The sequence below is a fragment of the Agelaius phoeniceus genome, chromosome 3 (assembly GCF_051311805.1).
Source record: "Agelaius phoeniceus isolate bAgePho1 chromosome 3, bAgePho1.hap1, whole genome shotgun sequence".
In the NCBI taxonomy this organism is placed as follows: domain Eukaryota; kingdom Metazoa; phylum Chordata; class Aves; order Passeriformes; family Icteridae; genus Agelaius; species Agelaius phoeniceus.
The window spans coordinates 94,846,350-94,860,291 of NC_135267.1; the positions used below are offsets into that span (position 1 = coordinate 94,846,350).

A 13,942-nucleotide genomic window follows, 5' to 3' on the forward strand; every position below is an offset into this window, starting at 1 on the left:
ATTTTTAAGATCCGTCAGAAAGAGAAGCCTAATTCTCCATTGGCTTAAAATCAGAGTTGCTTCACGGATTTTCCGCAGGCAACACTGACTTAGACCTGCTGAGGAACTGCCCTCACCTTCTCAGTCCCCAGTTCCTTTTGGGTAACAATTCTTTTGAAAAGAAATTCAACAAGTATTTATAAAGCTTTCTTCAACTGTGTGTGCTTCTGTGTGAAAGAGGAGTTAGTTAGGTCTGACTTGACTGCAACTTGTGAGCCATTGGAACTATACTTTTGCTCCCATAGAAATAGTATGTGCCGAGTATTTTTAACAAAGCACTCCCCCACAGCACTAAGCCAAATGGTTCGGCATGATAGTTGTACATGCAAACCCAAGAGTGAAATAGTTCAGGTTTGCTGTTCACGCCAAGGAAAATGCCAGTAGTTAAAACAGCACAAATAGACAAGAGCAGATGAGAGCTTTAATTCCCTCCCAGTTTTCATAGACAAAGGGGACGTGTTAACATGGCTAAGGCTTAAGAAGGGGCACCATGGAGGTTGTTGGACTGCATTAGAAAGTACAGGACTGATGTGTACCAGGTGTAAATTAGTGTAACTGCACTGAGGCTGGCAGAGCCCTGCTGATTTACACTGGCCCAAAGTCTGGCCTGTGACTTTTTCCCCTGGCAGTGAAGTTATATTGACAAAGCATGTAGCAAAGTGTGATTTCTTTGTAAATTGGACTGCTGTGGAGGCTTCAGCCTGAGACCCACCTAGACACCCCCGACAAGACCTCATTGTCTTTCCTCCTGGTGAATGCACAGTGTGATTCTTTGATTGACTGCTGCCACCTGATGCTAAGAAAATGCCCTGGGTTCATGCTAGGGATTGTTGGTTCTATTAAAAGCAATGTAGATAGAGTTTATTTGTCACTGAAGCATTTTATGCAGATGTTCCTACTTCAGAGATGTTCAGTCAGTTAGGTGTAAAGATGCGCTGAATAGGTCGCCATCACTTAGGGTCAGGGAAATGCCACCCCCAGACAGATAATTAACATGGCTGACTGATTAATTGCCCACTGAAAAATATAACTACCCATGCATTTAAATATTTATTTTCAGGCTCTGGACTTCACTAGTATTCTCTTATCCAAAAAAAACCCCAAACAATAAAAATGACTGTAGATACTCTTTCTAGAAAGGAAAAGTGTTGGCTGACTTACCATCCTCTGGGATTAATCACAATGCAATTCACATTACAACATGCAAAATAATGTGTGTAATCCAGTCTGACATGAAAAATTGCTAATAACATCCCAAAAGGAAAGAACTATGAATGGTTCTAATGCCTTAGGAGTAGGGGAGATCTTTAGGAACTCAGCATTACAAGGTGAAGCCTCCAGAGGAAGAAAAAGCTGAAAAGCTGGGTCTTTTCAAAGCCCCCACAGGGCTTTGTTCATTGTTGGGTTTGTTCACTGTTATGTTTGTGGGCTGCTCTCTGCTGCCTGTTGTACCACGTTCAAAGAGGCAGATGTGACTCAGGTACAATAAAGTTGGACCTTAAAAGATAGCTCCCAGTCTTAAAAAAAGCCTGTGTGTTACTACAGTGGTGGAAGGCCTGGAAGCTACAGGTTCAGGGGTTTCACACTGCCTACTCCATGGAAAAGCAGCATCCTCTACCTGGAAATCTTTCAAATGTGCAGGTAGAAATTGAATGGCAAAGGCCCAACTTAAAACCCAGGTTGTCACTTCCATGCTTAAAGTTCTCCTGGGTGTAACCATGAGGTAAGAAGCAGAGGTGGGACTTCATACTTCTCGTGTAGGTGCTTGTAATTGCCTGTTTCTCATCTCCAGCAGCTTGGGAGGGAAGAAAGACGTCTAGTGTTGATCCTCTGGAGTGGATACCAAAATCAAAAGGTTTTGCTCTCATGGACTAATATCAGTGTCTACTCCATAAATTTGGTTATGTACTCCTTTTCCTGGTTTCTAATATCTTGTAGTCAGAAACTCCTTCCCCTTGATTAGTGCCCAGCAATACCAAGGGTGATGAACAGTGTGTGAGCATTGAACTGCATGAACAGAAAAGCATGCCAATTTTTTATAGCAATGAAAGAATGAGAAAAGCATGGTATTTTCTGTAGACATGTTACGAAAATGCCTGAACAGCTGAGTGGTTATGGGGAGTTTTAACCAATTTCTTTGAGCTGGAGTAAGTGAAACATAATAGTTAATTTCTTCTCTCTTAATTATTGCTGGAATAGACCATCTGTAAAGATGTGTCTTTCTGTGCACCCTGTTGAATGAAAAATTTCCAGAGATGCTTTTGGGAGCAAAAAAACCCAAAAACATGTGGGGGCTGGATTGCACTCTCAGAGATAGACAGAGGACTTCTCTGGGGCTTCTGGAAGCAGAGTTTGTCAGCTGGTGTCAGGGGGAGCTGATCTCATGCTTATCTGATGGCAGAACGTGGCTATCAAACTGCTGGTGTCTCCCAAACAATGACAGGTGAGCGAAGGCTCCCGAGCTCTGTTCTATCAGATTGATCACACACATTTCCAGACAAGTGCTTTGGAAGTGGCTTCTAAAGGGACAGGAAGAAAAGCCTGAAGTAGAGAATAAGGGGCTGGCCTTGATCTGGCAGTGTGACATGAATTCAGTAAATCAGTGAGAGCTGCCCAAGTGTCTGTTTGCTACGGGAATGGTTCAAGTGTCTCCTAGTGCAGGTTGGAGAACTCCTCTTGCTGGAGGGGACAAAGAATAGCAGTGAGAGAATACTTGCTATTATAAGCATGCTGGCTACTGGCCGGCCATGTATTAGCAGTTCTAGAGCTGTGAAGCCATATTTCGTGATAAAAGTGGAAAATAATACCTTTATGGAGATTACTTCAACCTTGCAACTGCCCTGCAGTTCATTAGAGCGATTGCTTTTGAATCATTTAAGGCAAAGGGTGAGAAGGTGGTGTTGGTGCCTGGGACAACTACTTAGAACGAATTAGTAAAGTGTGGAGGTATCTGAGGTTTTTTAACATTCACCCATTGTTCAGGGGCTTCTGAGAGTGGCACGTTCCTTCTAGCTGGGTATTTGACTCACCCATGAAGTGACAGTGACATTTAGAAACAAATGAGTTTAAAGCATCCCAGCTCAGAAGCCACTTGGAGCACAATGCACCCGTTAAAGAGGTTAGGGTGGTATTTGTGTGCTCCTGAAAAAGAAGGAAAAACCATAGTGTCTCCTGAGAAAGCAGTTTTATGGGGTTCTTGTGCATAACAGCCACAGAAGCAAGCCACTAGCTGAAGGCTTTCCTGCTTGATTGGTTTTAAGCCACAAACAACATTCAGAGATACCCCATTTCTTTGACTGCTTTCAGCACTGGTTGTGACCAAAGTCAGGCACAAAGGTACAAAGGGCTTCCTGTGCATGCATAACTTTCATATTAGTTCTCACATGGAGAGGGGAACATGGCCATAAATGCACGGGTAAAATATCAAGCAGAGATTTTTTTCCTTAAAGACAATTGTGCTTGTTTCCCCTCCTGCTAATTATATCCTATAAATCCCCTACTCTCCCAACTCAGACAGTAACATTTTGTTACCTACATTCTGTCAGTAGACTTTACAAAGATCTCTAACACATGTTATAAAAGTTATTGCTATAGTACTATATATAACAGCTTTGCATAAGAGAATAGAGGGCTGCCACATTTAGAAAATGCAGGTGCTATGTAAGCCCCTTTCTGAAAGAAAGAACTTAGCTCAGTTTCCTTTGAAGAACCAGAGACTTGAAATTGAAAACTGTATTAATGCCATTGTCTCCTTGTATCAGCAGGTTCCAGAGAGATTCCTGGAAGTGGCTCAGATCACGTTACGGGAGTTTTTCAATGCCATTATCGCAGGCAAAGATGTTGATCCTTCCTGGAAGAAGGCCATATACAAGGTCATCTGTAAGCTGGACAGTGAGGTCCCTGAGATTTTCAAATCCCCAAACTGCCTACAAGAGCTTCTTCATGAGTAGAGAGTTCAGCAGCTATTTATGAATGTATGAAAGTAGCAGTCCCCTTCTGATGCCCAAGTCATGTGTGTCTCTATTTTAATTTCATATATATGTGTATGGCATACATATATATATGTATATGAAATTAGACTGATCCCTCCTGGATATAAGTTTTCGTTCAGTTCCAAGGGGATGGTTATTTTACTTCAGCCTTTGGTTTACTTTTGCCCGAGACCCTTAACATTTGAAGAATCAACGGGGTTAATTTTCAGGGAGAAGAGTTTGGAAGTGTGTAAAAGCCTGTCTTAGCAAGTTAGGGCATTATGTTTAAAAATGCTTTGTCAGATTTATTGCTTGCTGCAAAGTGGCATTTTGTCTTGGTGAGACTAATGTCATGGCACAATACTACAGACAATGAAGTTTATATTATGTTTATACTGCTAAAGGTCTGAAATCTGTGGAGCCATTTCATAAGCTTTGAGCTTTTTTATTTGTATTTATATACTTTTTAATCAATAACTAGATTTTGTTTCATACTTCAGAAAAATACATCTGTTTTAGGTACTCACTCCAAGAAGTGACACCCAAAAAAGCAAATCCTATGCTTCATGTGTTCCTTACAGAAATGACAGATACCCTGCACCAGTAACCAACATGCCAGGTTCTTGTTTCTCTAAATTGCAGCAAGGGATGTTTGCACAAATCAAATACTGTTCTTGCAGGGTTAGGCCAGTAATTCATGCACAATGTTGTATCAACCACACTAATTTTGGACTATGGTCAGCTTACTAAAGTGGAAGCATTTCACTCTCCATAGAGTAAAAATGAAACCTTCAGCATTGTATATTGCCATGTCTCAGTCTTACTTTAAGTGGCATTAGTCCGTAAATTTATTATTTTCTTAGTCCATTCTGCCCCCCAAGATTCACTTTCCAGCATACAAAGTTTCCTGTCCATATTTGACATCTGCCCTGAAAAGCACTTTTTGAATCATCTTAGTGGAAGAGTCTTCACCTCACAGTGCTGAGGCAAAGGAAAAAAAAATAAAAAAGGCTTATTTGTAGCTATAAAATATAATTAGTGTTTCCCTAATCAGAAGAAAAAAAAATTCATTTTCATAAAATTCTAATTGAGCATTATACAAAAATCACAGTGTCCTCCTGGCTATGCAGGGTTCAGATAGCCAAATTCAATTTTTAAAATTACAGTAAGTGCAGCTTTAAAAAAAAATAAAGAAAGAAAAAATCTATTTGAGCAAAGTGGCTGCACTTGTCTTCTGAAGCTGGAGCTAGTGGTGACCAAAACCTGAGCTACAGTGTAAAGTCCCTGATGGATCTGGGTTTGCCTGAATGCTACACCATGAAATGACGAAAGAAAGAAAGAAAGAAAAAGAAAGAAAGAAAGAAAGAAAGAAAGAAAGAAAGAAAGAAAGAAAGAAAGAAAGAAAGAAAGAAAGAAAGAAAGAAAGAAAGAAAGAAAGAAAGCTAGCTGCTAGTTCTCATGTTTTCTTCAGTGGCTCTCCTTTTCTCATGTTTTCAGAAAGAAATCGTCTCCAGAAGTTTGGGGGAAGGTTGAATATGCTATGGCACACTGTATTTGTCATTTTCTTTGTCGTCTTTTGTACAGATGCAGTAAGAATTTATTGTTATCATCAATAGTATTTTCCCCTACATAATTCAATCTAAATCTAGAGGAAGTTCCTAATTAGTCCTGAATGATATTTATGCCATTGAGGATATTGGTATCTTCTTTATTTTAAAATTACATTTTGACTTTGGAGAGTGAAAGTTTACCCATGTGACTAAAGAGCTGACCTGATCATTGCAATTTCACTTCATTTACAAATACTGCTGATAGACAGAAATGTATGAAAGCAATTATTGTTAGCAGAAAGCCTTAAAAACCTGCTGACTTCAAATTAAACAGCACAATCCTCCGATTCCCTGTCATTCTTTTCAAGCACTGGCAGTATCTGTGGAGTATAGGCAATGCAGACAATAGCATGGGATGAAGTGCCAACATTTTCACTATGCATTAAAAGCAAAACAAATCTTGATCTTAGACTCCCTGAGAGTACCTAATACTGTAGGTATCTTTACAGTGAACAGGATTTTTTTTTTTGCTTTCTTTTATTTTCTTACATTTTATTTCCTTTTATTTTGTTTTCTTTATTTCATTTTTCCTTTTTGTTTTCCTGTGTGTGTGCATGATTTGGTAAACATTACACTTCATAAAGATGTAACTCCAATGAATTCTGAGTAAGAAAGGATGAAAATTGTGTTCATGCACTTTTTTTGATTTATGGGAAGAAGTGGCATAAAATGCTCAAGTTTTAATACACTAAGTTCATCATTGGCATACCATCAGATGCAAAATATTATGTTGCATTGTCACCTTGGACATAAGAAAGCAAAGCCATACTTTATCCATACTATGTGGACATACTACTAGCTACCATCTCAACCTGTGATTTTACCGTTGCTTTATATTATTATTATTATTATATTATATTATTATTATTATTATTATTGATATTAATATTATTATTATTTGGCTGCAATGGGATTCACATAATCTAAATAAGTGAAATTGTGTACTCAACACTTGATGTTGTTGCATTTATTTATTTATTTATGGGTAGTATAATCTCAATAGTACATGAGGCATAGGAATTAGGAATAGAAATTTAATCTTAAAGGCAAAATAAAAACCTCCTTGGTCTGAAAAAGGAATAAATGATAATTTCATCACTTCAGTTATGTGATTTTTCTGCATTTTATAGCCATATTGCCTTTGTGCCTCCCAATTCACCTAAAATTACAAATACATGGCATAGCTTGTACTAAATTCTAAGTAGAATCCAATCCAGTTTCTTTTAAATTATCTTAATATTATTTCACTAAAAATGGCTAAAAGGCAGGAGGCTACTTTTATTGTAATGAAAGGTTTACATAGGAAAAGAATTTCAAAATCCACGTAGAAACCCCATCTTGCCATTCATTTACTGCTAATTCAGATTTATTTCTGCATATAAACTTGAGGTTATAGTCTGTGCCTAGACCTTAAATGCACCAGCGGAAGGATAAAAAAAATCCTTCAAAATACCAGTTTTTCCCCCACAAGTACAATTGTTCTTGTGCCTTCTGTGGCTTACAATTTTCATCTTTTAAACTTTATTTTTCAATTACTACAGCTGCAATAAACACTGACTTTTTTTTTTCCCGGCTGTTTGACATAATGTTGATAGCTATGCATATTTTGTGTCTTTTTAAAAATTAAAAAAATAAAAAAAACAAAGCAGGAGAATACGTTTTTGAAGAAGAGAATTTTTAGAACAGTTTGATAATGCAAATTATTTTTTCTCAATTGTTTGAGCAGCATTCGAGTTTTGAAAATTCTTGTAGAAGCCAATTTTTTGTAACTGTGGTGCAAATCTTGTGTTTTCTTAGCCTGATGAAAAGTAGTATAGAAGCAATATTTCATACGTGACATATGTGCATATACAGATACGTATGAGGTCACACACACAGGACAACATGTGTGGGCATATGTATGTATATTTACACAAAAACACACACACACACCCACAAGAGGCGTATGAAGTGAAAAGCTTACCTTTTTCCTATCTAGATTAAGAACCTATTTTAGACATTTGTTATGTTTTGTGAAAAGAATGTTCTATTTGAAACTACAAAACATTTAATTCTTACTGTATCTCTGGTTGTTTAATGGGAACGTTTCACATTTAATGGTAAACACGTGGAAGATGTTAGAATGTAGTAATTATTTAAGGAAGTGTTCACCCATGTATTCCTGAGGTTTGCTTTGTGCCTCTGAGTATTATTTAATTAAAGTGTTTTAAGTTTGCAGAATCTTTGTTACTGTACCAGGTATGTGGGTGAACATTGAAAATCGAGGGGAACTTTTATAAAGCAATGTAAATATTCAACCTTACGGCTGTTCTTGCATAAAGACATAAGATTTTAATAACTACATTCTGAAAACATCTGTTGAATTTATAAGAAACACTACAGTAACTGTGTAGATAGTTGAAAGCATTCTTGAAAATCCAGCTCTCTACTTTTAAAAGTTAAGTCTCTTTCATCAGATGTCAAGGGAATGGGTAATACAGTTTCTGTAAAATTGCAGAATTTTTTTCTATGTATATGAAGTCAGTTAATAGAAAAATGTTTTTTTTTTCCACTGGTTAATATTAATTAAGAAATAAAGGTGAAGATTTTGTGGCTTTAAAGATAGGATTTTCACCAGCAGCATTGAAAGATTATACATATATATATATACAGAAAGATATATATATATATATATTAAAAATGGAAAGTGGTTTACAAAACCCCCAAAATGAGCACTGTACATGAGAAGTGAAAGCAAAAACTATATTTGCCATGTGTATTATATAGCAATCATTGGTGTTAATAGTGCAAATGTTTCCTTCTGGTACCAACTCTGTGTTTGAAAATTCCAATACGCATTGTTTTCAAAAAGCTCCCCTTAAGGAATGTAACTGGTTTATATGAGTAAGCAGTTACTGTATTGCACTTAAATGTTCTGTTGAAGGAAATGCAATTTTGTTTTCTGTAGAACTGTTGGTTGTAAACCATCTATAAACTGAAGCTAAAAATGCTCATATTTAGAGCTGGGATGAAAACTGGTATTTAACCTTTGTATCTTCTTAGGAATATCCTTTTTAGTGTATGAAAGGTGGTGGCACTATGACTTTATTCAGTCTTTTCATCTGAGCCACAGTCACCTCTCTCCCAAAGCAGCCACCTTCCAAATGCACAAATACTGGGATATGTAGAAACAAATCTAGAAGAAACAGTGAGCTTACATTTTTCTCTAAAATCCATACCTTCTGCATTAATTGTACCACTCGAGTGAGATAGCAGACAAACACAATAACCATCTCATTACCATATAACGTGTAAGAGTCAGAAACTAAAAAAGGAGGGGGAAAAAAGCCTCTTTAGGTTGGTTTTAATGCTGCCCAGAAGAGTCAAAGGTTAAGGTTTAAACTGATATTGTCCCAGCCATTACTCATATGTATATAGTTACAAAAGTGACAAAACACTGCCTTTATATTATTTAGCAATATGTTGTAAATAGCATTATTAAGCTCTTTTTTTTGTAATAAAGACCCTTTAATTTGAAGATAGTACAATAACTGAACTGATAAAGTCAATTTTTGATTTTTTTTTATTTTATTTTTTAGCTAGAGGCAATTTCAACTGTGGATTTTTTTGTTGTCGTCTATTGTTCTGAAGACTTTGCATAATTTATTGGTTTAATTTATCCTAATTTATTTGATGAAGGTGTACAATTTTGTATTACCAAGGATGTACTGTAATATTAATTGATGACAAGATAAAACAATAAGACTCCCCTGTCCGTTTGGAAAAAAAAGGTGCAGTAGACAATTGATTGAAAAAAAAGTTACAATTCTAGCTTGGCAGCTACTAAATTTAAGATAAACACAGGAAAAATATTTGGGGGGGGGGTGGATTTTATTTTGTGTGTTTAAAGCTTTTGTATACTCTCCAGACTTTTACCTTTTTGCTTTGTACCACTTAAAGGATACAGTAGTTCAATTGCCTTGTGTGCCTTCCATCTTCTCTAAACTGAATGTATGTGCAGTATATATGCAAGCTTGTGCAAAATAAAATATAAATTACAAGCTCATTGCCATTGTTTACATTTATTTCCAAAAGTTTATGTTGCCCCACGTCAAGAGGTGAACTCCTGAATCTCTTGGCTGTGGCCAGGCTGTGCCTAACACTGTACTCCTCTGAAGGTTTTCTTCTCCCCTTAGTTCAAATTATTTATTAATGAAACTACCAGCCCTCTTGCAAAATGGATATAATGATTTATGGCCTCGGTGTCCTACCTCCAGCGCAGCGCCGGTTAAGATAATGAATGTTATTTTGCAATAGTCTATCTGCCAAGGAATAACTCCCTGCAAGAGACCTGTTATGTCTGAGGCATAGACAGCCCTTTAAATTAAATGGAGCCAATGTGAGCTATTTTGTTTATACTGTTTAATCATTTCCTGGGTGTACCTGCCATGCTGGTGTCCTGCAACAGGGGGTTCCTCAAGCTGGGCGAATGCAGGGATGGTGCTGAGCTGTGATGGTTCACCCTTCATTCACATTTGTTACTCTTACCAGTCTGGCCTTGATAATGGTACTGACCAGACATCATCCTCTGTTCTCATTGTTACAACCCATCACTCATGGATCTCTTCTGTTTCACACTAAGTATTCACCAGCATTATATAAAACTACTCTGTTCCTACACAATTCCTCAAAATGTATTTGTTCATGGTTTTTCTTTTGCTCTTTGCTGTGTCTGCTGTTTCATATGTATCTTAAAATTCTGGGGTTGAGTGTACCTTTGGTTTACGTGATTGTTTGTGTTTCAGATATGAAAGTTCTCTTTTTGGCTTAGAATTGGTGCAGATGGCAGTAAGACTGTAGCTTATATAGATTGCAAAATACTGCAAGACTCTTCTGATTTTTGAAGGAGAAGCATGTTAAAAATATATTTTGATCTGAGGTCATTTATTTTCAGTATTTTCCCTGATTCAGCCTCAGGACACCAGAGCTGAGCTGGAGCCTGAATCCAGCTTCAGCTTCATTGTAACAACCAAATAAATACTTCATATCTGCAATAGCAGTTAAAACTCCTGTATTTTTATGTAACAGGGGTTGCATTTGTTGGGCAACATCAACACGAGGTGTAAAGGAGGTCTGTGGAAGGTCATGAATGGGTTACATCTACATAACTAATAATCATATAAATGTGAGATCTCCTCTGGTTTTACTGCAAACACATTGCCTCTCCTAGTTACATCTATCCACATTACCAAACCAACATACTAAAATAATTTTTGTCTTAGTCATCAAGACTTAACTAGATGAGGGAGAGGGAGATCATCCTCGGGTACCCAGTTAATGGACCAAAGAATCTGAGCCTGTGTGGGTAATTGCCAGCTCACTCTGTGCCTCTATCAGTTTTTCTCTCAAATATACTGGTTCTGTGAAATGCAGGACACTATTTGCCATTTTACCCTGCAGTGGAAAGCACACAGATCTCTAAATAAGAAATCCTAGTTATTGGCATCTCAGACTACTGCAGGAGTTCAGAGCTAGACTGGAACTTGGCAAGTAGTCCCTGTCATTGCAGAGGGCCAAATCAACTTTCCCAGGCTTCAAGCACCCTGAAATGATCCAAGTTCTGCAGATCTGGCCATCTGTGCTTGGAAATCCTCAGTTCCCCTAATACCTGGAATTTTTACAATAAGAAAGATACTATGTTCTAGCTTAAAAATTATAAGGAAGACATGAATTATCCCTGAGCAAGGCAAATAATTGAACCATTTTATGTCACTGAGACCATCACTAGCAACTGGGGTCTTTTACACATCCCATTACTGAGCAGCTGAATGTGGAAGACTGCATTGTGTCATTTGAGAGCCTGAAAGGGTTAATTGCTCTCATTTTCTTGGTCTGTACCCTTATTTATGCCCAGTCTAGGTTGTGCCAACACAATTTCTATGGAGATGATCCCTTCTGATCCAGTCTTCCCTCTTTGTTAGGAGGGAGAGTGGCAGCATACGACTGACTGCATTTGGGAAATAATGGCAAATACGTCCCTCACTCTTTGCAGTGGCTTCCAGTGCTCCCCCAAACTCATCTTAGTGACTTTTAAAATATGGCATTGTGTTTGTTTTAACAACACAGTATTTATGCACAATTAAATCTTTGCTAAATTCTGTTGTTGAATGGGGTTGGAGGGCTCCCAGGGTGAAGGCAGAGCTGCTAGATAAAAAGGGCTGGGGGGTAGGAAGGTTCTTTCCCTGCCTGGTCCAAGTGTTTGACCCTCTGGGTGCATTGCAGGGCCTGCCTGTTCTCCCAGCTTCTCAGTGGGCAGGGGCATTTGGAGAAGCTGCCTATAAAAGCATGAAAAATTGGTGGGTGCAGAAAATCCATCAATTGCTACAATGGCCATTTTTGTGTACGTTTTATTAGGACCACAACCATACCTGTACCTCAAAGAGATGAAAGAGGTATTTTTAATTTAGATATTGAAATATTTTAGACACCCAAATGAATGCTTGTTGGCTTAGGTTAGCCTGACTCTTTCCAGAGCTGCAGAGCAGAGTGAGACTCTGACTTCCCTTCAGAGAAAGGACCCCCCCACCTCACTCTGCCCAGAGTCTGGGAGGCTGTGATTGCATTTTTCTGAATAAATCCTGGGCGAGTGAATAGTGGTACTTTCCCATTTATTTGGGAATCAGTGTGAAAAAACAAACAAACAAACAAGCAAGCTATTTGCTTCACAACAAAACACATGAAAATGAACTGCTGTTCGTACGCAAATGCAGCTAATTGCATGCACGGTTTAATTTTATTCTTTAAAATTAGGCTTAAGGTTGAGTCTCTATCTAGGCAAAGGAAAATAAAAACCGAGAAAGATGGCACAGATAGCTAAAGAAATACTACTGGCTCCAATGTAAATATGTTTGTGGTTTGCAAGAGACCTGCCAGTCAAGCAGCTGTGGGAGGCAACAGGGGAGAACGCATGAGAGGAAAAAGTCTTGTGGCAACAGTGGCCAGTTTCATTATGGCCACTGCCAGACTGTGAAACAACTCTGGGGGCTTGAAATCCTATTGCCTATTAAAACTGGGCATGACAGCTCTTTTTTATGCTTCACCAACCAGAGATGGAACAGTGTCCTAGGGGAAATAAGGAAAAATATTTATTACAAGTGTTTAACACCTTTTAGTACAAAACAACCCTAATATGCAGCACTCAAGGATAATTCATGCCAGCACATGTAAAACCAAGGGAAATCGTTTATCAGCTCAATAATTTGGTCAGAGCTTTTAAAGGAAGAGATGATGCTCCAGTCAAAACCATAAGGCCAGATTTCTCTGAAGTGGAGGCACTTTAGATTTTTTTTTTATATTATTTTTACAATTTCTCAGTAATCCACACAAGGCTCTGACAACACACCCACCCCAGGGAATGCATGCCTGCCTGACTCGGGCTGAAGTCTGGCCATTCAGACTGAGGGTTTACCTGTCCCTCATGCATGGCAGTACTTGCTGGCATATTTAAGAAAGCCACAGGACAGTCAGTTGGATCTTGAACAATACATGAGGCAGAGGTTTAAACTGCCTCAAAGGCTCATCTGAAAACCAGAGCTTGTCTCACACTGCAAACACACGGGTCAAGGGGTGTATTTTGAATCTTTCCTGATAAAATATGTGTGTTTGGAAGTGGTATAATATAAAATGAGCTTCACTGCTTTCTTGCACAAATATATGTATGGCGACTTCCCAGCTTTGGGAGGAAACCTAGAACTCAGGTGGGGGGAGCTCCACCACTCGCTGGGCGCCACCGGGCAAAATCTTGAGCACTTTCAAAAGGCTGTGCCCAAACCTATTCTCACTCCATGTCCCCATTTTATAGGGAGTGGAATGGAGATGCAGGATGGTGGCACCATGTCCCCAGGGCCCCACCTGCCCACTGCAGAGATGGGAGCACTCCTTCTCCCCAGCCCAGGCGGGCGCTGCCAGCCCCCGTTACTCATTAACGCCCGGTTACTGATTAACAGCCCACACACGGGGGTCCTCCCAAAGCCCCCGGGTTACATTGCACAACCCACAAGCTGCTGCCCTGCCAGCTTTATCTCCTAGCTGAAATCTTGCTTCCTGGCATCCTTTTGCATCTTTGTGAGTGGCCAATATGTTAAAACACTGTTTACCCGGCCATTTGCTTTCCCAGAACGTGGGGGGAACTGTGGAGGAATTGGAAAAGCCCATCCATGGCAAGGATGTGCCCCTGCCCATGAGTCAGGTTTCTCCCTCGCATCAGGAGGGAGCTGCTTAAATGGTGCTTCTGCCCTTCCAGAAATTTCCAGAGTGCTCAGCAGCCTTTAACTGGGGCCACGG

General features: G+C 38.9%; 1 protein-coding gene across 4 annotated transcripts in view; it reads left to right on the forward strand.

Annotated features, from left to right (window-relative positions):
- The window catches only part of PROX1 (prospero homeobox 1), a 49,910-nt gene extending 40,245 nt beyond the window's left edge, over positions 1–9,665 (forward strand). For 3 of the 4 annotated variants that reach the window (XM_077175898.1, XM_077175899.1, XM_077175900.1), the window contains one exon: positions 3,801–9,665. In XM_077175898.1, coding sequence (XP_077032013.1) covers positions 3,801–3,989 — 189 coding nt within the window. In that variant the 3' untranslated portion in view covers positions 3,990–9,665. The remainder of the gene's footprint in view (positions 1–3,800) is intronic. The other variant, XM_054630329.2, reaches the window with a different exon arrangement.
- Positions 9,666–13,942: the final 4,277 nt, after the last annotated feature.